Below are 26277 nucleotides of genomic sequence, written 5' to 3' on the forward strand. Positions count from 1 at the left end.
GTCTTGAAACAATACTTTGGTCAAAAGCCTGTCCTAAAATCCAGTATTCACTGAGCCTGAATTCCAATGCAATCCTTCTGCTTCTGCAGTTTTAGACATAAAATTGTAGATATAACCTGCCAGGTAATGCTCATTCAGGGATGTGATAATTTCATTTGTTTGGATTGGTTTTTAGGAACGTGTTTCCTTTAAAGCCTGCTGGCTGGAGACACCCATTGTGGCTGAGGATGACAGGAAATGCCCTATTATTCTGCTTTTAACAGTGCTGGGATTTTGCATATACACAGTCCTACCTGGAGTATTCTTCAAAAGAGAAAAACTGTTTTTAAAAACTTCAATACCAGGCTCATGTAATCCACTGGAACATGAAATGACTACTGCCTAGGCTGAGTTCTGGGACATAGTGTATTCTTCTAAGCATGAGAATCTGAGTTTGATGCCCAGGAAAATGGACTGGAAACCTAATAATATCCTCAAATATGTGTAGGTAATCAAATGTAATAAGGCTAGGTCAAGAAGATAAGAGTTATTTACATGGACTCTTCAGCTACAGCACAATTTCAGGACCAGACAGGAATATATCAGAAATGTAGCTAAAACATGTACTTCAAATGTATAATTTCCTTCCCATTTTAATGGGAAGTACATTTAAGTTTAAAAATCCTTTAAGATATGGTCTTAATTACCCTTTCCAATTATAAAACCATAGTCTCCATTCTATACTCCTTTAGGAACCCCTGAGTCATATCCTGATAGAACCTAGTGGGGATACCCCCTCTCAATTCCCGATTCGGTGTGCACCCCAGAAAAAACACGAAGGACCATCTTGCTGTAATTAGACTAGGTAGTTTAATTACAGAGCTCTGGACCCACGTGCATCCCACACAGGAGATAAAGAATGTCGACCAGGATACTCAAAAGCTAGGGTTTTTCATGGGGTAAGGGGCTTAGGGGTCTGGAATTCAGCTTATCGACACACTATTGGCTTATTCAAACATTTATATAATGAAAAGAAATAAAACACATTGAGATTAGTGTGAACAGAATTATTTAGAGCCCGTTAATAATGATCAGGATTTCCCTAGTATACAACAGAGAATAGATTTAAGTAGCTGGTAGGAAAGCTTGTGGCATGATGAAGTTCTTCGAAGTTATCCAGGCCAGCTGTGGAACTCTGTGAAAATGCCCCTCAGGAGCAGAGTAGCAGGCATGTGAAGATAGCTGCTTTCCCCGCCCCTCACTTGGGATTGGAGGCGTGGTGTGGCCTGGCATAGGCTGAAATCTGGCCACTGAGTCTCTGCAACAGTGCAGGAAGGATAGTGATTGGAGGACACCTTTAGGGAAGTGTTGAGAGCCTCAGGCTGGTCGGTGAAAGACACACCTCAGCAAGTGGATCTCTGTGCTTTGACGTGGCTGGGACTCCCACAGGAGGTGGCAAAGTGATGGCGAACCATGAAGGTAACCAGTTCTCTCTAGTTTGAGAGTAGCAGTGCGACCCCTCTCCCTGCTCAGGGTTCCCACTGGTCAGAAAAGGATGTTGAATGGGAGACCTCTGCTTAATCCTGGTGGCTCTAAATGGAGCCTAGAGATGTGGAGAATTCCCGAGAGGGCTCAGGCTCTGTCTCTCCTGACTTCCTCATTCGAGGAGGGGCTTTTAGACGTTTTGGCGCAGTGCCCCTCTACCCCATCAACCCCTCTATTCTAGAAGGGAAACTTTAATCATCCTGGCGATTGATGGTTATTGGATGGGGCTACAGTAAAACGGCCCTTAATTTTGAGTGAGGACAGGGGGCTTGCAGAGTTCCCACCTCCAGAATCACATACCTAGAGCCTAGGGATCGCCTTCTAGGAATCTGGGAATTAGAATGCCAGAAGTGCATAGCACATGATTTTTTTAGGAGGGCGTGGCTGGGAGAGTGAGGGATGGGCTTCATTCATGGACGTAAGGCTAGCTTTCCAGGGATCCTCAAATTAAAACGCCAGAAAAAGTAGTGTATGAACAATTGTTGGATGGGTGTCCTTGATTGTTTGTATAAATCACTATTGTCCCATGCCTGGATATAGACGTCAATTATCCCAGAAGCCACAGCTTAATACTGCAGCCCCTCCCTGCCCAGTCCTTTCCTTCTTTTACTCCCTGAACATTCTCACTAAGCAGCACTTTGTTATCATTAACAAGGGCTTCAAAGTAACCGTGAAAATGTGTGTGTGTGTGTTTTTGTGTGTGTGTGTGTGTGTGTGTGTGTGTGTGTGTGTCTGTGTCTGTCTGTCTGTCTGTGTCAGTGCCTGTGTGTCTGAAGGTCTTTGTATTCTGTGTGTGTGTGTGTGGGTTGTCTCTGGTTGTGTTTCTGTCTGTGTGAGTCTGTCTATGAGAGTATGTATGTGAATATGGCATAAAATGTTTAACAAGTTACATAGTGTGCAGGTTACAGGAATGTCTGCACACTGTTGAGAAGGGAGTAAGTGACTGGAAGCACAGAATTAAGAATACAGTCACATCCAGAGCTAGAAACAGGAAGACACAGAAGGAGTAAAAGAAGTGGGGAGAAGTTGCAGGGCATGGTAGCCCATGACTTCAGTCTTAGCAGTGGTGAGGCAGAGGCAAGTGCATATTTCTGGATGTGAGCCCAGACTGATCTGTCATACAGACAGACCCTTTCTCCTAAAACAAAACAAGATTAAAAAAGAAATTATATAGCAGATTCAGATTAGAGAAATCAGAACCAGAACATTCATGAGAAAAGGTCTGAGTAGGGTCTGACAAACAGCAGGTAATCTTGTCTCCAAAGCCATGTGCCTAATGTAAAATTTAAATTTTTTACTTTCCATGGTATTGTTTTTTAACAAGGTCTAAATGCAGGATATCTTCCATTGGGTCTTGAAGCATGGGATAACTTGAATTCAAGGCTGGTACAGTCTGTCTGCATCAGATGCTGCCCTGGGTATCAAATTCAGTGCTTTGGTGCAATCTAGTCAAGCACTCTATGAAAAGTAACTTTCCCGTCTTCTGAACAAGTTAAGACCTTGAGTGGTTTTTATATATGTCGGCAGATTCTGGATACACAGCACAGGCTGGCCTTCTTTGTCTTACATTGCTGTGGTCTGCTGCCACTGCAAGATTTTAGTGTCAGCCTCCACACCAGGTTTGTTGTTCACTATGCTTTTGGTTTGTCCTTCCATAAAATGGATTGTATGCTAATCCTGAGGTTCAGAGTGAATTAATTCCTAAGTACATTTGACTGGCCTCATGGAGGAGCAGGAGCAAACACTTTGAGGTCTAAAGTGATCCCAGAGCAAGAAGTTAAGGAAAAATTACATGCTCACTGTGCAAATAACCTATTTTTTCTTATCTTCTCTGCCAGAATCTCTTTTGTGTGTATGATGGTGAAGGTGTGGCTACATCTCTGGGTACTTTTTTAGTATGTGAACAGCTACAGATGTTCGTAGGTGTGCTTTTAGGTGTGTCTACTTCCATGTGCAGTCTAACTGGTACCCCTGACACTTGTTCATCAGGAATCTTCCTCATGTCTTCTGAGATCAGTCTCTCATAGGGACTTGGGGATTTGCAGGCAGGCCAGGGTAGGTGTCCACTACAACATCCCAGGGATTCTCTGAGCTCTGCTTTCACACACAAGGAATTACTGTTATAAATCATGGTGGTCTACATATTATTAACATATATTGTTTCTTTTGTGATTGATTCAGATGTCATGTGGCATGCTATGGTGCTTATATGTGTGGATTAGTGCATAAGCTGCAGGAGTTGCTTCATTATTTTCACAATGCCATTCCCAGGGATCCAACATAGGTTGCCCAGAAAGGGAGCAACTACAGTGACTCACTGAGCCATTTCACTGGTTCTTGAGTGTGTGGTTTCTGCAGGGAATCTGGGCATCTAATTCAGGTTCTAAGGCCTCCATTGAAAGAGTTTACCTGCTGCTATATGTCTCCAGTTCTTTTAACAGAAAAAAAAAAGGACAGGAAAATAATTCCCATTCTGATTTCTAATTCATCCAGCAAGAGAACAACCTGGGTACACAGAAAATCAAGGGACCAGTTGTTGGGGCAGGGGGAAGCATTCTTACTTTCAGGTTACACATTTCAAGAAATTTATGCATCAGTACATTTAGAGTTTGGGAGCAAAGAAAACTCATCCTATTACCATTTTCTGACATTTCACTTGAAAATTCGCGGCCTTTTATGTGTTTATGTGTTTGTGTATCCATTACTTCATATGTTTACCTCTTGGGTTTTTTTGTTTGTTTGTTTGTTTTTGAACGTGAAACTTCACGGTGTAGGGGCAAACTGTCCTGAAACAATACAGTGGTCAAAAGCCTGTCCTAAAATCCAGTATTCACTGAGCCTAGATTCCAATGCTATCCTTCTGCTTCTGCAGTTTAAGACATGAAATGGTAGATATAATCTGCCAGGTAATGCTCATTCAGGGATGTGATAATTTCATTTGTTTGGTTTGGTTTTTACAAAAGTTTTTCCTTTAAAGCCTGCTGGCTGGAGACACCCATTGTGGCTGAGGGTGACAGCAAACTCCCCATTCTTCTGCTTCTAACAGTGCTGGGATTTTGCATATACACTGTCCTACCTGGAGTATTCGTCAACAGAGGCAAACTGTTTTTAAAAACTTCAATACCAGGCTCTTGAATTACACTGGAACATTAAATGACTGCTGGCTAGGCTGAGTTCTGGGACATAGTGAATGCTTGCAAGCATGAGAATCTGAGTTTGATGCCCAGAATAATGGACTGGACACCTAATAATATCCTTGAATATGTGTAGGTAAGCAAGTGTAATGAGGCTAGGTCAAGAAGATAAGGGTTATTTATTTACATGGACTCTTCAGCTACAGCACAAGATCAGGACCAGACAGGAATATATCAGATATGTAGATAAACCATGTACTTCAAATGTATAATTTTCTTCCAATTTGAATGAGAAGAATATTTAAGTTTAAATATTCTTTCAGATTTGGTCTTAATTACACTTTCCAATTATAAAACCATAGTCTGGTTTCCATACTCCATTAGGAACCCCTGAGTCATATCCTATTTTTATCCCCTCTGACACCATAAAGTTAAGAACATTGGGTGGGCTATTTCTTCGAACAACACGGATTGATTCCCAGCACATGGCACACAACCATCATTTCCATGAGAATCGAGCCCTCTTCTGGATTGCACAGGCATCAGGCACACACTTGAGTCACAGGCAACACAGAGGCAAAATAACCAAAAAGATGAACTGAGAAATCAAAATGAAAAGAAATAAAACAAATTGGGGTTAGTGTGAACAGAATTATTTAGAGCCTGTTAGAAATGATCAGTATTTCCATACTATACAACAGAGAATACATTTAAGGAGATGGTAGAAAAGCATGTGGCATGATGAAATTCTTCCAGGTTTTCCAGCCCAGCGGTTGAACTTTGTGAAAATGCCCCTCCGTAGCAGAGTAGCAGGCATGTGAAGATAGCTGCTTTCCCTGCCCCTCACTTGGGATTGGAGGCGTGGTGTGGCCTGGCATAGGCTGAACTCTGGCCACTGAGCCTCTGCAACAGTGCAGAAAGCATAGTGATTGGAGGACGCCTTTAGGAAAGTGTTGAGAGCCTCAGACTCATCCAGGGAAGACACACCTCTGTGCTTTGAGGTGGCTGGGACTCCCACAGGAGGTGGCAACCTTATGGCGAACCGTGAGGTAACCAGTTCTCTCTAGTTTGAGAATAGCAGAGCGACCCCTCTCCCTGCTCAGGATTTCCACTGGTCAGAAAAGGATGTTGACTGGGAGACCTCTGCATAATCCTGCTGTTCAAAATCATGCCTAGAGGTGTGGAGATTTCCAGAGAGGGCTCAGGCTCTGTCTCTCCTGGCTTCCTAATTCGAGGAGCGAATTTTAGCCTTTCTAGTGCAGTGCCCCTCTATCCCATCAACCCCTCTATTCTAGAAGAGAAACTTTAAACATCCTGGCGTTTAGTGGTTATTGGATTCTGTGACAGTAAAATGGCACTTAGTTTTGAGTGAGGACAGGGGGCTTACAGAGTTCCCACCTCCAGCATCAAATAGCTGGACCCTAGGATTAGCCTTCTAGGAATCTGGGAATTACAATGCCAGAAGGGTATACCTTCCATTTTTTTTTTAGTGGTGGGTGGGGTTGCCTGGGAGAGTGTGTGGTGGGCTTCATTTCTAAATTTAGGGATAGCTTTCCAGGGCTGTTCATATTACAACGGTAGAAAAAATAGAGCATGAATATTTGTTCAATGGGTTTCTTTGATTGCTTGTATAAATCAGTATTGTCCCAAAACTAGATATATACTGCAATAATTCCACAAGCCACAGCTTAATCCTGCTGCCCTTCCCTGCCCAGGCCTTTCCTTCTTTCACTCCCTGAACATTCCTTGGCTATGCACTAAGCAGCACTTTGTTAGCATTAACAAGGGCTTCAAAGTAACAGAGTAAATGGGTGTGTGTGTATGTGTGAGTGTGTGAGTGTGTGTGTGTGTTTGTGTGTGTGTGTGTGTGTATCTGTGTGCCTTGTGTGTCTGTGTCTGTGTATTCTGTGTGTGTGTGGTTGTGTGTCTTTGTGTGTTTGAAATTGTGTATCCTGGTATGTTTCTGTTTGGGTGAATCTGTCTGTGAGAGTATGAATGTGAGCATGGCATAAAATATTTACAAGTTACATATGCTGCAGGAACAAGAGTGTCTGCACACTGGTGAGAAGGGAGTAAGTGACTGGAAGCACAGAATTAAGAATACAGTCAGATCCAGAGCTGGAAACAGGAAGACACAGAAGGAGTGAAAGAAATGGGGAGAAGATGCAGGGCATGGTAGCACATGACTTGAGTCTTAGCAGTGGTGAGGCAGAACAAGTGCATATTTGTGGATGTGAGCCCAGACTGAGCTGTCAGACAGACAGACCCTTTCTCCTAAAAGAAAAACAAAGATTAAAAATGAAATGGTATAGAGGATTCGTATTAGAGAAAACAGAACCAGTACAGGCATGAGAAAAGAAGGTCTGACTAGCGTCTGACAAACAGCAGGTAATCTTGTCTCCAAAGCCATGTGCCTAAAGTAAAATTTAAATTTTTTACTTACCATGGTATTGTTTTTTAACAAGGTCTCACTGCAGGATATCTTCCATTGGGTCCTGAAGCATGGGATAATCTGAATTTAAGGCTGGTACAGTCTGTCTGGATCGGGTGCTGCCCTGGGTATCAAATTTAGTGCTTTGGTGCAATCTAGTCAAGCACTCTATGAAAAGTAACTTTCCCGTCTTCTGAACAAGTTAAGACCTTGAGTGGTTTTTATATATGTCGGCAGATTCTGGATACACAGCACAGGCTGGCCCTCTTTGTCTTACATTGCTGTGGTCTGCTGCTAGTACAAGATTTTAGTGTCAGCCACCACACCTGGTTTGTTGTTCACTTTGCTTTTGGTTTGTCCTTCCATAAAATGGAATGTATGCTATTCCTGACCTACAGAGTGAATCAATTCCTAAGTACCTTTGACTGGCCTCATGGAGGAGCAGGACCAAACAGTTTGAGATATAAAATGATCCCAGAGCAAGAGGTTAAGAAAAAAATTACATGCTCACTGTTCATCTAAGCAAATTTTTCTTATCTTCTCTGACAGAATGTCTTGTGTGTGTATGATGGTGAAGCTGTGGCTACAACTATGTGTGCTTTTGTTAGTATGTGAACAGCTGCACATGTTTGTGTAGGTGTGTTGTTACGTGTGTTTACCTCCATGTAGAGGCTCACTGTTACCTCTGACTCATGCTCATTAGGAATGCTCCTCATGTCTGCTGAGATCACTCTCTCATAGTGACCTGGGGCTTAGTAGTCAGGCCAGGGTAGGTGTCCACTACTACATCTCAGGGATTCTCTGAGCTCTGCATTCCCACATGAGGGAATACTATTACAAATCATGATGCTCCACATATTATTTCCATATATTGTTTCCTTTGGTATTGATTCAGATGTCATGTGGCATGATATGGTGCATATAAGTGTGGATTAGAGCATAAGGTGCAGCAGTTAGTTCATTATTTTCACAATGCCATTCCCTGGGATCCAACATAAGTTGCCCAGAAAGAGAGCAACTACAGTGACTCACTGAGCCATTTCACTGGTCCTTGAGTTTGTGGTATCTGCAGGGAATCTGGGCATCTAATTCAGGTCCTAAGGCATCCATGGAAAGAGTGTACCAGCTGCTATATGTCTGCTCTCTTTTAACAGAAAAAAAAAGACAGGAAAATAATTCCCATTCTGAAATCTAATCCAGCCAGCAAGACATCAAGCTGGATACGCAGAAAATCAAGGGACCAGTTATTGCAGGGTGTGGGGGGATCATTTTAATTTCAGGTTAAACATTTCAAGTAATTTATGTATCTTTCATTGGTACATTTAGAGATTGGGAGCAAAGAAAACTCATCCTATTACCATTTTATGACCTTTCAGTTGAAATTACACAGCATTTGTTTATGTGTTTCTGTATCCATTACTTCATTTATTTACCTTTTGTTTTTTGCTGTTTGTTTGACGTTTTTTGTTTTTGGTAAATTGAAACTTCACGGTGTAGGGGCAACCTGTCCTGAAACAATACAGTTGTCAAAGCTCTGTCCTAAAATCCAGTATTCACTGAGCCTGGATTCCAATGCAATCCTTCTGCTTCTGCAGTTTAAGACATGAAATGGTAGATATAATCTGCCAGGTAATGCTCATTCAGGGATGTGATAATTTCATTTGTTTGGTTTGGTTTTTAAGAAAGTGTTTCCTTTAAAGCCTGCTGGCTGGCGACACCCATTGTTGCTGAAGATGACAGTAAACTCCCCATTCTTTGGCTTTTAACAGTGATGGGATTTTTCATATACACAGTCCTACCTGGAGTACTCTTCAAAAGAGAAAAACTGTTTTTAAAAACTTCAATACCAGGCTCATATAATACACTGGAACATTAAATGATTGCTGGCTAGGCTGAGTTCTGGGACTTAGTGCATGCTTGCAAGCATGAGAATCTGAGTTTGATGCCCGGGACAGTGGACTGGAAACCTAATAATATCCTTGAATATGTGTAGGTAAGAAAATGTAATGAGGCTAGGTCAAGAAGATAAGAGTTATTTACATGGACTCTTCAGCTACAGCAGAAGTTCAGGACCAGACTGGAATATATCAGAAATGTAGATAAAACATGTACTTCAAATTTATAATTTCCTCCTCATTTGAATGGGAAGAATATTTAAGTTTAAAAATTCTTTCAGATTTGGTCTTAATTACCCTTTCCAATTATAAAACCATAGTCTGAATTCTATACTCCTTTATGAACCCCTGGGTCATATCCTATTTTTTTTCACCTCTGACACCATATAGTTAAGAACATTGGGTGGGCTGTTTCCTCAAACAACATGGATTGATTCCCAGCACATGGCTCACAACCATCGATTCCAGGAGAATCGAGTGCTCTTCTGGACTGCACAGGCATCAGGCACACACTTGAGTCACAGGCAACACAGAGATAAAATAACCAAAAAGATGAACTGAGAATTCAAAATGAACATAAATAAAACAAATTGGGGTTAGTGTGAACAGAATTATTTAGAGCCCAGTAGTAATGATCAGGATTTCCCTACTATACAACAGAGAATACATTTAAGGAGGTGGTAGAAAAGCGTGTGGCATGATGAAGTTCTTCGAAGTTATCCAGGCCAGCATTGGAACTGTGTGAAAATTCCCCCCTCCTGGGAGCAGAGTAGCAGGAATTTGAAGATAGATGATTTCTCCGCCCCTCACTTGGGATTGGAGGCGTGGTGTGGCCTGGCATAGGCTGAAATCTGACCAATGAGCCTCTGCAACAGTGCAGGAAGCACAGTGATTGGAGGACGCCTTTAGGGAAGTGTTGAGAGCCTCTGGCTGGTCCGGGGAAGACACACCTCAGCAAGTGGATCTCTGTGCGTTGAGGTTGCTGGGACTCCCACAGGAGGTGGCAAACTGATGGCGAACCGTGAAGCTAACCAGTTCTCTCTAATTTGAGAGTAGCAGTGTGTCCCCTCTCCCTGCTCAGGATTCCCACTGGTCCAAAAAGAATGTTGACTGGGAGATCTCCAAATAACCCAGGCCACTAAAAGTGGTGCCTGGTGGTGTGGAGCTTTCCAGAGTGGGCTCTGGCTCTGTCTCTCCTCTTTTCCTCATTTGAAGAGGGGCTTTTAGCCTTTCTGGCACAGTGCCCCTATACCCCCATTAACCTCTCTATTCTAGAAGGGAAACTTTAAACTTACTGGCGATTAATGTTTTATTTGGATGGCGTGTCTGTAAAATGACCATAATTTTTGAGTGAGGAGAGGGGGCTTGCAGAGTTCCCAGGTTGAGGATCAAATAGCTGGAGCCTAGGGTTAGCCTTCTAGGAAACTGGGACTTAGAATGCCAGAAAGGTATAGCACACAATTTTTTTAAGTTTGGGAGGGGTGTCTGGGACGCTGTGTGGTGGGTTTCATTCGTGGATTTAGGGATAGCTTTCCAGGGATGTTCAAATTAAAACGGTAGAAAAATAGAGCATGAACATTTTTGGATGGGTGTCCTTGATTGTTTGTATAAATCACTATTGTCCCATGCCTGGATATAGACTTCAATTATCCCACAAGCCACAGCTTAATACTGCTGCCCCTCCCTGCCCAGTCCTTTCCTTCTTTCACTCCCTGAACATTCCCTGGCTATCCACTAAGCAGCAATTTGTTAGCACTAACAAGGGCTTCAAAGTAACATAGAAAATGGGTGCGTGCATGTGAGTGTGTGTCTTGTGTGTCTGTGTATTCTCTCCCTCTCTCTCTCACTCTCTCTCTCTCTCTCTCTCTCTCTCTCTCTCTCTCTCTCTCCCTCTCTCTCTCTCTCTCTCTCTCTCTCTGTATGCCTTTGAGTGTATGCAACTGTGTATCTGGGTGTGTTCGTGTTTGGGTGAATCTGTCTGTGAGAGTATGAATGAGAACAGGGCATAAAATATTTAACAAATTAAATAGGCTGCAGAAACAGGGGTGTTTGCACACTGGTGAGAAGAGAGTAAATTACTGAAAGCACAGAATTAAGAATACAGTAAGATCCAGAGCTGGAAACAGGAAAACACAGAAGAAGTGAAAGAAATGGCAAGAAGTTGCAGGGCATGGTAGCCCATGACTAGAGTCTTAGCAGTGGTGAGGCAGAGGCAAGTGCATATCTGTGCATGTGATCCCAGACTGAGCTTTCATACAGAAAGACCCTTTCTCCTAAAACAAAAACAAAGATTAAAAAACAAATGATACGGAGGATTCAGATTAGAGAAAAAAGAACCAGGACAGGCATGGGAAAAGAAGGTCTGACTAGGATCTGACAAACAGCAGGTAGTCTTGTCTCCAAAGCCATGTGCCTAAAATCATATTATAATTTTTTTTGCTATTTTTTTAATTAGGTATTTTCCTCGTTTACATTTTCAATGCTATCCCAAAGGTCCCCCATACCCACCCCCCCCAATCCCCTACCCACTCACTGCCCCTTTTTGGCCCTGTCGTTCCCCTGTACTGGGGCATATAAAGTTTGCAAGTCCAATGGGCCTCTCTTTGCAGTGATGACCGACTAGGCCATCTTTTGATACATATGCAGCTAAAGACAAGAGCTCCCGGGTACTGGTTAGTTCATATTGTTGTTCCACCTATAGGGTTGCAGTTCCCTTTTGCTCCTTGGGTAATTTCTCTAGCTCCTCCATTAGGGGCCGTGTGACCCATCCAATGGCTGACTGTGATCATCCACTTCTCTGTTTGCTAGGCCCCAGCATAGTCTCACAAGAGAGAGCTATATCTGGGTACTTTCAGCAAAATCTTACTAGTGTATGCAATGGTGTCAGCATTTGGAAGCTGATTATGGGATGGATCCCTGCATATGGCAATCACTAGATGGTCCATCCTTTCATCACAGCTCCAAATGTTGTCTCTGTAACTCCTTCTATGGGTGTTTTGTTCCCATTTCTAAGAAAGGGTAAAGTGTCCACACTTTGGTCTTCGTTCTTCTTGAATTTCATGCGTGTGGCAATTTTTATCTTATATCTTGGGTATCCTAAGTTTCTGGGCTAATATCCACTTATCAGTGAGTACATATTGTGCGAGTTCCTTTGTGATTGAGTTACTTCACTCAGGATGATACACTCCAGGTCCATCCATTTGGCTAGGAATTTCATAAATTCCTTTTTTTAATAGCTGAGTAGTATTCCATTGTGTAAATGTACCACATTTTCTGTATTCATTCCTCTGTTGAGGGGCATCTGGTTTCTTTCCAGCTTCTGGCTATTATAAATAAGGCTGCTATGAACATAGTGGAGCATGTGTTCTTCTTACCGGTTGGGACATCTTCTGGATATATGCCCAGGAGAGGTATTGCGGGATCCTCCGGTAGTACTATGTCCAATTTTCTGAGGAACTACCAGACTGATTTCCAAAGTGGTTGTACAAGCTTGCAATCCCACCAACAATGGAGGAGTGTTCCCCTTTCTCCACATCCTCGCCAGCATCTGCTGTCACCTGGGTTTTGATCTTAGCCATTCTGACTGGAGTGAAGTGGAATCTCAGTGTTGTTTTGATTTGCATTTCCCTGATGATGAAGGATGTTGAACATTTTTTCAGGTGCTTCTCTGCCATTCGGTATTCCTCAGGTGAGAATTCTTTGTTCAGCTCTGAGCCCCATTTTTAATTGGGGTTATTTGATTTTCTGGAGTCCAGCTTCTTGAGTTCTTTATATATATTGGATATTAGTCCCCTATCCGATTTGGGATAGGTAAAGATCCTTTCCCAATCTGTTGGTGGCCTTTTTGTCTTATTGACGGTGTCTTTTGCTTTGCAGAAGCTTTGCAGTTTTATGAGGTCCCATTTATCGATTCTTGATCTTACAGCACAAGCCATTGCTGTTCTATTCAGGAATTTTTCTCCTGTACCCATATCTTCGAGGCTTTTCCCTACTTTCTCCTCTATAAGTTTCAGTGTCTCTGGTTTTATGTGGAGTTCCTTAATCCACTTAGATTTGACCTTAGTATAAGGAGATAGAAATGGATCAATTCGCATTCTTCTACATGATAACCGCCAGTTGTGCCAGCACCATTTGTTGAAAATGCTGTCTTTTTTCCACTGGATGGTTATAGCTCCCTTGTCACAAATCAAATGACCATAGGTGTGTGGGTTCATCTCTGGGTCTTCAATTCTGTTTCATTGGTCTACTTGGCTTTTTTACTTACCATGGTATCGCTTTTTAACAAGGTCTCACTGCAGGTTATCTTCTATTGGGTCATGAAGCATGGGATAACCTGAATTCAAGGCTGGTACAGTCTGTTTGCATCAGATGCTGCTCTGGGTTTCAAATTCAGTGCTTTGGTGAAATCTAGTCAAGCACTCTATGAAAAAGTAACCCTCCAGACTTCTGAACAAGTTAAGACCTTGGGTAGTTTTTATGTATGTCGGCAGATTCTGGATACACAGCACAGGCTGGCCCTCTTTGTCTTACATTGATGTGGTCTGCAGCTAGTGCAAGATTTTAGTGTCAGCCACCACACCAGGTTTGTTGTTCAATTTGCTTTTGGTTTGTCCTTCCATAAAGTGGATTGTATTCTATTCCAGAGCTAAAGAGAAAATCAGTTACTAAGTACCTTTGACTGGCCTCATGGAGAAACAGGAGCAAACAGTTTGAGGTCTAAAATGAAACCAGAGCAAGAGGTTAAGGAATAATTACAAGTTCACTGTGCAAATAACATAATTTTTCTTTTCTTCTCTGCCAGAATCTCTTGTGTGTGTGTATGATGGTGAAGGTGTGGCTACATCTCTGTGTGCTTCTGTTACTATGTGAACAGTTGCACATGTTTTTATAGTAGTGCTGTTAGGTTTGTCTACTTCCTTGTGGAGGCTAACTGGTACCTCTGGCAGTTCTTCATCAGTATTCCTCCTCATGTCTGCTGAGATCAGTCTCTCATAGGGACTTGGGGCTTAGCAGTCAGGCCAAGGTAGTTGTCCACTACAACATCCTAGGGATTCTCTGAGCTCTGCCTTCACACACGAGGGATTACTGTTATAAATTATGGTGGTCTACATATTTTTCTATATATTGATTCTTTTGTTATTGAGTCAGTTGTTATATGGCATGCTATGGTGCATATAAGTGTGGATTAGAGCATAAGGTACAGGAGTTGATTCATTATTTTCACCATGCCATTCCCAGGGATCCAACTGAGGTTGTTCAGAAAGACAGAAACTACAGTGACTCACTGAGCCTTTTCACTGGTCCTTGAGTGTGTGGTTTCTGCAGGGAATCTTGGCATCTAATTCAGGTCTTAAGGCATCCATGGAAAGAGTTTACCTGCTGTTACAGGTCTCCAGTTCTATTGACAGAGAAAAAAAATCCAGGAAAATTATTCCCATTTTGATTTCTAATCAAGCCAGCAAGACATCAAACTGGTTACACAGAAAAACAAGGGAACAGTTATTGGGGGTAAAGCATTCTTAAGTCAAGTTATACATTTCACATAATTTATGCATCTTTCATCGGTACAAATAGAGTTTCGGAGTAAAGAAAACTTACCATATTACCATTTTCTGACCTTTCAGTTGAAATTGTGCTGCATTTGTTTATGTGTTTGTGTGTTCATTGCTTCGTTTATTTACCTCTTAATTTTTTATATGTAGCTACAGAGTGAAGGGGCAACCTGTCTTGAAACAATACTTTGGTCAAAAGCCTGTCCTAAAACCCAGTATTCACTGAACCTGAATTCCAATGCAATCCTTCTGCTTCTGCAGTTTTAGACATGAAATTGTAGATATAACCTGCCAGGTAATGCTCATTCAGGGATGTGATAATTTCATTTGTTTGGTTTGGTTTTTAGGAAAGTATTTCCTTTAAAGCCTTGGGGCTGGAGATACCCATTGGGGCTCAGGATGACAGGAAATGCCCCATTATTCTGCTTTTAACAGTGCTGGGATTTTCATATACACAGTCCTACCTGGAGTATTCTTCAAAATAGACAAATGTTTTTTAAAAACTTCAATACCAGGCTTATGTAATCCACTGGAACATTAAATGACAGCTGTCTAGGCTGAGTTCTGGGACATAGTGTATGCTTGTAAGCATGAGAATCTGAGTTTGGTGCCCAGGAAAATGGACTGGAAACCTAATAATATCCTCAAATATGTGTAGGTAATCAAATGTAATAAGGCTAGGTCAAGAAGATAAGAGTTATTTACATGGACTCTTAGCTACAGCACAATTTCAGGACCAGAGAGGAATATATCAGAAATGTAGATAAAACATGTACTTTAAATGTATAATTTCCTTCCAATTTAAATGGGAAGTACATTTAAGTTTAAAAATCCTTTAGGTTTTGGTCTTAATTACGCTTTCCAATTATAAAACCATAGTCTGCATTCTATACTCCTTTAGGAACCCCTGAGTCATATCCTGATAGAACCTAGTGGGAAAACCCCCACTCAATTCCCGATTCGGTGTGCACCCAAAAAAAATCACGAAGGACCATCTTGCTGTAATTAGACTAGGTAGTTTAATTACAGAGCTCTGGACCCACATGCATCCCACACAGGAGATAAAGGATGACGGCCAGGATGCTCAAAAGCTAGGGTTTTTCATGGGGTAAGGAGCTGAGGGGTCTGGAATTCAGCATAGCGACACATTATTGGCTTATTAAAACATCAGCAGAAGAATTACACGTACGTGTAGGGTGTCAGAGTTCGGTGAGTAGTTCACTCAGTTTAGATAGCCCTGTGATGTCCTCACATTCCTCTTTATCTTTAAGGTTAAGCTGTTCCCAGGATTGTTTTAACTATGAGGCACACCCGGGTTTGTTTTTCGTTTCCTCAGCCCCAGGAAGCCTCTAGGCTCACAAACAACTATCAATTTCTGAGTGCTTTGTATTATGTGACTTACAGGTCTTGGAAGTTCATCTTTCTTTCAATCCTATTTTTTCTCACCTCTGACACCATAAAGTTAAGAACATTGGGTGGGCTGTTTCCTCAAACAACATGCATTGATTCCCAGCACATGTCTCACAACCATCGATTCCAGGAGAATTGAGCCCTCTTCCTGACTGCACAGGCATCAGGCACACACTTGAGTCACAGGCAACAGGGAGGCAAAATAATCAAAAAGATGAACTGAGAAATCAAAATGAAATGAAATAAAACACATTGAGATTAGTGTGAACAGAATAATTTAGAGCCCGTTAAAAATGATCAGGATTTCGCTAGTATACAACAAAGAATAGATTTAAGTAGGTGGTTGAAAAGCTTGTGTCATGATGAACTTCTTCGAAGTTATCCAGACCAGCTGTGGAACTCTGTGAAAATGCCCCTCAGGAGCAGAGTAGCAGGCATGTGAGGATAGCTGCTTTCCCTGCCCCTCACTTGGGATTGGAGGCGTGGTATGGCCAGGCATAGGCTGAAATCTGGCCACTGAGTCTCTGCAACAGTGCAGGAAGGATAGTGATTGGAGGACACCTTTAGGGAAGTGTTGAGAGCCTCAGGCTGGTCGGTGAAAGACACACCTCAGCAAGTGGATCTCTGTGCTTTGACGTGGCTGGGACTCCCACAGGAGGTGGCAACCTGATGGCGAACCATGAAGGTAACCAGTTCTCTCTAGTTTGAGAGTAGCAGCGACCCCTCTCCCTGCTCAGGGTTCCCACTGGTCAGAAAAGGTTGTTGACTGGGAGACCTCTGCATAATCCCGGTGGCTCAAAATGGTGCCTGGAGGTGTGGAGAATTCCCTAGAGGTCTCAGGCTCTGTCTCTCCTGACTTCCTCATTCGAGGAGGGGCTTTTAGACGTTTTGGCGCAGTGCCCCTCTACCCCATCAAACCCTCTATTCTGGAAGGGAAACTATAAACATCCTGGCGATTGATGGTTATTGGATAGGGCGACATTAAAAGGCCCTTATTTTTGAGTGAGGACAGGGAGCTTGCAGAGTTCCCACCTCCAGGATCACATACCTAGAGCCTAGGGATCGCCTTCTAGGAATCTGGGAATTAGAATGCCAGAAGGGTATAGCGCATGATTTTTTAGGGGGCGTGGCTGGGAGGGTGTGGGATGGGCTTCATTCATGGATGTAAGGCTATCTTTCCAGGGATCCTCAAATTAAAACGCCAGAAAAAGTAGAGAATGAACATTTGTTGGATGGGTTTCCTTGATTGTTTGTATAAATCACTATTGTCCCATGCCTGGATATAGACTTCAGTTATTCCACAAGCCACAGCTTAATCCTGCTGCTGCTTCCTGCCCAGTCCTTTCCTTCTTTCACTCCCTGAACATTCCCTGGCTATCCACTGAGCAGCAATTTGTTGGCATTAACAAGGGCTTCAAGCAATAGGGAAAGTGTGTGTGTGTGTGTGTGTGTGAGAGAGAGAGAGAGAGAGAGAGAGAGAGAGAGAGAGAAAGAGAGAGAGAGAGAGAGAGAGAGAGACAGAGAGACAGAGAGAGAGAGAGTGTGTGCCTGTGTCTGTGTGTCTGTGTGTGTGTCTGAGGGTCTGTGTATTCTGTGTGTGTGTGTGTGTGTGTCTGTGAGTGTGTGCGACTGTCTCTGGGTGTGTTTGTGTCTGTGTGAGTCTGTCTGTGAGAGTATGAATGTGAATATGGCATAAAATATATAACAAGTTACATAGGGTGCAGGTTACAAGAGTGTCTGCACATTGGTGAGAAGGGAGTAACTGACTAGAAGCACAGAATTAAAAAAACAATTAGACCCAGAGCTGGAAACAGGAAGACACAGAAGGAGTGAAAGAAATGAGAGGTTGCAGGGCATGGTAGCACATGACTTGATTCTTAGCAGTGGTGAGGCAGAGGCAAGGGCATATTTGTGGATGTGAGCCCAGACTGAGCTTTCATACAGAAAGACCCTTTCTCCTAAAACAAAACCAAAGATTAAAAAAAAATGATATAGAGGATTCAGATTAGAGAAATCAGAACAAGGGCAGGCATGGGAAAGAAGGTCTGAAAAACTAGGTTCTGAAAAACAGCAGGTAGTCTTGTCTCCAAAGCCATGTGCCTTAAGCAAAATTTTAATTCTTTTTACTTACCATGGTATATATATATTTTTAACATGGTTATCTTCCATTGAGTCATAAAGCAAGCGATAAACTGAATTCAAGACTGGTACAGTCTGTCTGGATCAGATGGTGCCCTGGGTATCAAATTCAGTGTTTGGTGCAATCTAGTCAAGCACTCTATGTTAAAGCAACCCTCCGGACTTCTGAACAAGTTAAGATCTTGGGTGATTTTTATGTATATAGGTAGATTCTAGATATACAGCACAGGCTGGCCCTCTCAGTCATACATTGCTGTGGTCTTCCGTTAGAGCAAGATTTTAGTGTCAGCCACCACAACAGATTTGTTGTTCAATTTGCTTTTGTTTGTCTTTCCATAAAGTGGATTGTATTATATTCCAGAGCTACAGAGAAAATCAGTTACTAAGTACCATTGACTGGCCTCATGGAGAAACAGGAGCAAACATTTTGAGGTATAAAATGAAACCAGAGCAAAGGTTAAGGAATAATTACATGTTCACTGCGCAAATAACCTAATTTTTCTTTTCTTCTCTGCCAGAATCACTTGTGTGTGTGTGTATGATGGTGAAGGTATGACTACATCTCTGTGTGCTTCTGTTAGTATGTGAACAGGTGCACATGTGTGTATAGGAGTGCTGTTAGGTTTGTCTACTTCCATTTGGATGCTCACTGTTACTACTGACACTTGTTCATCAGGATTCTTCCTCATGTCTGCTGAGATCAGTCTCTAATAGGGACCAAGGTCTTAGCAGTCAGGCTGGGTATTTGTCCACTACAACATCCCAGGAATTCTCTGAGCTCTGCCTTCCCACATGAGGGAATACTGTTATAAATCATGATGCTTCACATATTACTTCCATATATTGTTTTTTTTGTGATTGATTCAGACGTCATGTCGCATGCTATGGTACATATATGTGTGAATAAGTGCATAAGGTGAAGGAATTGCTTCATTATTTTCAAACTGCCATTCCCAGGTATCCAACATAGGTTGCCCAGTAAGGGAGCAACTACAGTGACTCACTGAGCCATTTCACTGGTCCTTGAGTGTGTGGTTTCTGCAGGGAATCTGGGCATCTAATTCAGGTCCTAAGGCATCTAAGGAAAGAGTTTAACAGCTGTTATATGTCTCCAGTTCTTTTGACAGAGAAAACAAAGCCAGGAAAATTATTCCCATTTTGATTTCTAATCCAGCCAACAAGACACCATGCTAGGTACACAGAAAATCAAGGGACCAGTTGTTGGGGGGAAAAGCATTCTTACTTTCAGGTTACACATTTCACGTAATTTATGCATCTTTCATTGGTACATTGAGAGTTTGGGAGCAAAGAACACTTACCCTATTACCGTTTTCTGACCTTTCAGTTGAAATTGTGCTGCATTTGTTTATGTGTTTGTGTGTTCATTGCTTCGTTTATTTACCTCTTAATTTTTTATATGAAGCTACAGAGTGAAGTGGCAACCTGTCTTGAAAAAAATACTTTGGTCTAAAGCCTGTCCTAAAATCCAGTATTCACTGAGCCTGAATTCCAATGCAATCCTTCTGCTTCTGCAGTTTTAGACATGAAATTGTAGATATAATCTGCCAGGTAATGCTCATTCACGGATGTGATAATTTCATTTGTTTGGTTTGGTTTTTAAGGAAGTGTTTCCTTTAAAGCCTGCTGGCTGGAGACACCAATTGGGGCTCAGGATGACAGGAAATGCCCCATTATTCTGCTTTTAATAGTGTTGGGATTTTGCATATACACAGTCCTACCTGGAGCATTCTTCAAAACAGACAAACTGTTTTTTAAAAACTTCAATACCAGGCTCATGTAATCCACTGGAACATTAAATGACTGCTGGCTAGGCTGAGTTCTGGGACATAGTGTATGCTTGTAAGCATGAGAATCTGAGTTTGATGCCCAGGAAAATGGACTGGAAACCTAATAATATCCTCAAATATGTGTAGGTAATCAAATGTAATAAGGCTAGGTCAAGAAGATAAGAGTTATTTACATGGACTCTTCAGCTACAGCACAATTTCAGGACCAGACAGGAATATATCAGTAATGTAGATAACCCACATGTACTTCAAATGTATAATTTCCTTCCAATTTGAATGGGAAGTACATTTAAGTTTAAAAATCCTTCAAGATTTGGTCTTAATTACCCTTTCCAATTATAAAACCATATTGTGCATTCTATACTCCTTTAGGAACCCCTGAGTCATACCATGATAGAACCTAGTGGGGATACCCCCACTCAATTCCCGATTCGGTGTGCACCCAAAAAAAAAATTACGATGGACCATCTTGCTGTAATTAGACTAGGTAGTTTAATTACAGAGCTCTGGACCCACATGCATCCCACACAGGAGATAAAGGATGTCGACCAGGATACTCAAAAGCTAGGGTTTTTCATGGGGTAAGGGGCTTAGGGGTCTGGAATTCAGCATATTGACACACTTATTCAAACATAAGCAGAAGATTTACATGTAAGTGCAGGGTGTCAGAGATCTGAGACTTATTGACTCAGTTTAGATAGACCTGTTATGTCTGCACATTCCTCTTTATCTTTAAGGTTAAGCTGTTCCCAGGATTGTTTTAACTATGAGGCACACCCGGGTTTGTTTTTCGTTTCCTCAGCCCCAGGAAGCCTCTAGGCTCACAAACAAACATCAATTTCTGAGTGCTTTGTATTATGTGACTTACAGGTCTTGGAAGTTCATCTTTCTTTCAATCCTATTTTTTCTCCCCTCTGACACCATAAAGTTAAGAACATTGGGTGGGCTGTTTCCTCAAACAACATGCATTGATTCCCAGCACATGTCTCACAACCATCGATTCCAGGAGAATTGAGCCCTCTTCTGAACTGCACAGGCATCAGGCACACACTTGAGTCACAGGCAACAGGGAGGCAAAATAATCAAAAAGATGAACTGAGAAATCAAAATGAAATGAAATAAAACACATTGAGATTAGTGTGAACAGAATAATTTAGAGCCCGTTAATAATGATCAGGGTTTCGCTAGTATACAACAAAGAATAGATTTAAGTAGGTGGTTGAAAAGCTTGTGTCATGATGAAGTTCTTCGAAGTTATCCAGACCAGCTGTGGAACTCTGTGAAAATGCCCCTCAGGAGCAGAGTAGCAGGCATGTGAGGATAGCTGCTTTCCCCGCCCCTCACTTGGGATTGGAGGCGTGGTATGGCCAGGCATAGGCTGATATCTGGCCACTGAGGCTCTGCAACAGTGCAGAAAGCACAGTGATTGGAGGATGCCTTTAGGGAAGTGTTGAGAGCCTCAGGCTCATCCAGGGAAGACACACCTCAGCAAGTTGATCTCTGTGCTTTGAGGTGGCTGGGACTCCCACAGGAGGTGGCAACCTGATGGCGAACCATGAAGGTAACCAGTTCTCTCTAGTTTGAGAGTAGCAGCGACCCCTCTCCCTGCTCAGGGTTCCCACTGGTCAGAAAAGGTTGTTGACTGGGAGACCTCTGCATAATCCCGGCGGCTCAAAATGGCTCCTGGAGGTGTGGAGAATTCACTAGAGGTCTCAGGCTCTGTCTCTCCGGACTTCCTCAATCGAGGAGGGGCTTTTAGACGTTTTGGCGCAGTGCCCCTCTACCCCATCAAACCCTCTATTCTGGAAGGGAAACTATAAACATCCTGGCAATTGATGGTTATTGGATAGAACTACATTAAAAGGCCCTTATTTTTGAGTGAGGACAGGGAGCTTGCAGAGTTCCCACCTCCAGGATCACATACCTAGAGCCTAGGGATCGCCTTCTAGGAATCTGGGAATTAGAATGCCAGAAGGGTATAGCGCATGATTTTTTTAGGGGGCGTGGCTGGGAGGGTGTGGGATGGGCTTCATTCCTGGATGTAAGGCTATCTTTCCAGGGATCCTCAAATTAAAACGCCAGAAAAAGTAGAGAATGAACATTTGTTGGATGGGTTTCCTTGATTGTTTGTATAAATCACTATTGTCCCATGCCTGGATATAGACTTCAGTTATTCCACAAGCCACAGCTTAATCCTGCCGCTGCTTCCTGCCCAGTCCTTTCCTTCTTTCACTCCCTGAACATTCCCTGGCTATCCACTGAGCAGCAATTTGTTGGCATTAACACGGGCTTCAAAGCAATAGGGAAAGTGTGTGTGTGTGTGTGTGTGTGTGTGTGTGTTTGTGTGTGTGTGTGTGTGTGTGTGTGTGTGTGTGAGAAAGAGAGAGAGAGAGAGAGAGAGAGAGAGAGAGAGAGAGAGAGAGAGAGAGTGTGCCTGTGTCTGTGTGTCTGTGTGTGCGTCTGAGGGTCTGTGTATTCTGTGTGTGAGTGTGTCTGTGAGTGTGTGCGACTGTCTCTGGGTGTGTTTGTGTCTTTGTGAGTCTGTCTGTGAGAGTATGAATGTGAATATGGCATAAAATATATAACAAGTTACATAGGGTGCAGGTTACAAGAGTGTCTGCACATTGGTGAGAAGGGAGTAACTGACTAGAAGCACAGAATTAAAAAAACAATTAGACCCAGAGCTGGAAACAGGAAGACACAGAAGGAGTGAAAGAAATGAGAGGTTGCAGGGCATGGTAGCACATGACTTGATTCTTAGCAGTGGTGAGGCAGAGGCAAGGGCATATTTGTGGATGTGAGCCCAGACTGAGCTTTCATACAGAAAGACCCTTTCTCCTAAAACAAAACCAAAGATTAAAAAAAAATGATATAGAGAATTCAGATTAGAGAAATCAGAACAAGGGCAGGCATGGGAAAGAAGGTCTGAAAAACTAGGTTCTGAAAAACTGCAGGTAGTCTTGTCTCCAAAGCCATGTGCCTTAAGCAAAATTTTAATTCTTTTTACTTACCATGGTATATATATATTTTTTTAACATGGTTATCTTCCATTGAGTCATAAAGCAAGCGATAAACTGAATTCAAGACTGGTACAGTCTGTCTGGATCAGATGGTGCCCTGGGTATCAATTTCAGTGTTTGGTGCAATCTAGTCAAGCACTCTATGTTAAAGCAACCCTCCGGACTTCTAAACAAATTAAGATCTTGGGTGATTTTTATGTATATAGGTAGATTCTAGATATACAGCACAGGCTCGCCCTCTCAGTCATACATTGCTGTGGTCTTCTGTTAGAGCAAGATTTTAGTGTCAGCCACCACAACAGGTTTGTTGTTCAATTTGCTTTTGTTTGCCTTTCCATAAAGTGGATTGTATTATATTCCAGAGCTACAGAGAAAATCAGTTACTAAGTACCATTGACTGGCCTCATGGAGAAACAGGAGCAAACATTTTGAGTTATAAAATGAAACCAGAGCAAAGGTTAAGGAATAATTACATGTTCACTGTGCAAATAACCTAATTTTTCTTTTCTTCTCTGCCAGAATCTCTTGTGTGTGTGTGTATGATGGTGAAGGTATGACTACATCTCTGTGTGCTTCTGTTAGTATGTGAACAGGTGCACATGTGTGTATAGGAGTGCTGTTAGGTTTGTCTACTTCCATTTGGATGCTCACTGTTACTACTGACACTTGTTCATCAGGATTCTTCCTCATGTCTGCTGAGATCAGTCTCTAATAGGGACCAAGGTCTTAGCAGTCAGGCCGGGTATTTGTCCACTACAACACCCCAGGAATTCTCTGAGCTCTGCCTTCCCACATGAGGGAATACTGTTATAAATCATGATGCTTCACCTATTACTTCCATATATTGTTTTTTTTTTGTAATTGATTCAGACGTCATGTGGCATGCTATGGTGCATATATGTGTGGATAAGTGCATAAGGTGAAGGAGTTGCTTCATTATTTTCAAACTGCCATTCCCAGGGATCCAACATAGGTTGCCCAGTAAGGGAGCAACTACAGTGACTCACTGAGCCATTTCACTGGTCCTTGAGTGTGTGGTTTCTGCAGGGAATCTGGGCATCTAATTCAGGTCCTAAGGCATCTAAGGAAAGAGTTTAACAGCTGTTATATGTCTCCAGTTCTTTTGACAGAGAAAACAAAGCCAGGAAAATTATTCCCATTTTGATTTCTAATCCAGCCAACAAGACATCAAGCTGGGTACACAGAAAATCAAGGGGCCAGCTGATGGGGGAAAAGCATTCTTACTTTCAGGTTACACATTTCACATAATTTATGCATCTTTCATTGGTACATTGAGAGTTTGGGAGCAAAGAACACTTACCCTATTACCGTTTTCTGACCTTTCAGTTGAAATTGTGCTGCATTTGTTTATGTGTTTGTGTGTTCATTGCTTCATTTATTTACCTCTTAATTTTTTTATATGAAGCTACAGAGTGAAGGGGCAACCTGTCTTGAAACAATACTTTGGTCAAAAGCCTGTCCTAAAATCCAGTATTCACTGAGCCTGAATTCCAATGCAATCCTTCTGCTTCTGCAGTTTTAGACATGAAATTGTAGATATAACCTGCCAGGTAATGCTCATTCAGGGATGTGATAATTTCATTTGTTTGGATTGGTTTTTAGGAACGTGTTTCCTTTAAAGCCTGCTGGCTGGAGACACCCATTGTGGCTCAGGATGACAGGAAATGCCCCATTATTCTGCTTTTAACAGTGCTGGGATTTTGCATATACACAGTCCTACCTGGAGTATTCTTCAAATGAGAAAAAATGTTTTTAAAAACATCAATACCAGGCTCATGTAATCCACTGGAACATGAAATGACTACTGCCTAGGCTGAGTTCGGGGACATAGTGTATGCTTGTAAGCATGAGAATCTGAGTTTGATGCCCAGGAAAATGGACTGGAAACCTAATAATATCCTCAAATATGTGTAGGTAATCAAATGTAATAAGGCTAGGTCAAGAAGATAAGAGTTATTTACATGGACTCTTCAGCTACAGCACAATTTCAGGACCAGACAGGAATATATCAGTAATGTAGATAACCCACATGTACTTCAAATGTATAATTTCCTTCCAATTTGAATGGGAAGTACATTTAAGTTTAAAAATCCTTCAAGATTTGGTCTTAATTACCCTTTCCAATTATAAAACCATATTGTGCATTCTATACTCCTTTAGGAACCCCTGAGTCATACCCTGATAGAACCTAGTGGGGATACCCCCACTCAATTCCCGATTCGGTGTGCACCCCAAAAAAAAAAATCACGATAGACCATCTTGCTGTAATTAGACTAGGTAGTTTAATTACAGAGCTCTGTACCCACATGCATCCCACACAGGAGATAAAGGATGTCGACCAGGATACTCAAAAGCTAGGGTTTTTCATGGGGTAAGGGGCTTAGGGGTCTGGAATTCAGCATATGGACACACTTATTCAAACATCAGCAGAAGATTTACATGTAAGTGCAGGGTGTCAGAGATCTGAGACTTAGTGACTCAGTTTAGATAGACCTGTTATGTCCGCACATTCCACTTTATCTTTAAGGTTAAGCTGTTCCCAGGATTGTTTTAACTATGGGGCATACCTGGGTTTGGTTTTCTTTTTCCTCAGCCCCAGGCAGCCTCTAGGTTGGAAATAATGAGCAATTCCTGAGTTCGTTCTATGACTTACAGGTCTTGAAATTTCATCTTTCTTTCAGTCATATTTTTTTCTCACCTCTGACACTATTTAAGTTTAACAATTCTTTCGGATTTGGTCTTAAGTACCCTTTCCAATTATAAAACCATAATCTGCATTCTATGCTCCTTTAGGGACCCCTGAGTTGTATCCTATTTTTTTCTCACCTCTGACACCATATAGTTAAGAACATTTCCTCAAACAACAGGGATTGATTCCCAGCACATTGCTCACAGCCATCGATTCCAGGAGAATCCAGCCCTCTTCTGGACTGATAAGACATCTGGCACACACTTGAGTCACAGGCAACTCAGAGGAAAATAACCAAAAAGATGTACTGAAAAATCAAAATGAAAAGAAATAAAACACATTGAGATTAGTGTGAACAGAATTATTCAGAACCCGTTAATAATGATCAGGATTTCCCTAGTATACAACAGAGAATAGATTTAAGTAGCTGGTAGGAAAGCTTGTGGCATGATGAAGTTCTTCGAAGTTATCCAGGCCAGCTGTGGAACTCTGTGAAAATGCCCCTCGGGAGCAGAGTAGCAGGCATGTGAAGATAGCTGCTTTCCCCGCCCCTCACTTGGGATTGGAGGCGTGGTGTGGCCTGGCATAGGCTGAAATCTGGCCACTGAGCCTCTGCAACAGTGCAGGAAGGATAGTGATTGGAGGACGCCTTTA

The 26277-nt window shown here is 42.1% G+C and overlaps 1 protein-coding gene across 1 annotated transcript in view; it reads left to right on the forward strand.

The window, feature by feature from the left end:
* Positions 1-1422: 1422 nt before the first annotated feature.
* Luzp4 (leucine zipper protein 4) overlaps positions 1423-26277 on the forward strand; it is a 66446-nt gene continuing 41591 nt past the window's right edge. Inside the window, exon 1 of the mRNA XM_006528903.2 lies at positions 1423-1458. Coding sequence (XP_006528966.1) covers positions 1443-1458 — 16 coding nt within the window. The 5' untranslated portion in view covers positions 1423-1442. The remainder of the gene's footprint in view (positions 1459-26277) is intronic.

This window comes from Mus musculus, chromosome X, assembly GCF_000001635.26.
Source record: "Mus musculus strain C57BL/6J chromosome X, GRCm38.p6 C57BL/6J".
In the NCBI taxonomy this organism is placed as follows: domain Eukaryota; kingdom Metazoa; phylum Chordata; class Mammalia; order Rodentia; family Muridae; genus Mus; species Mus musculus.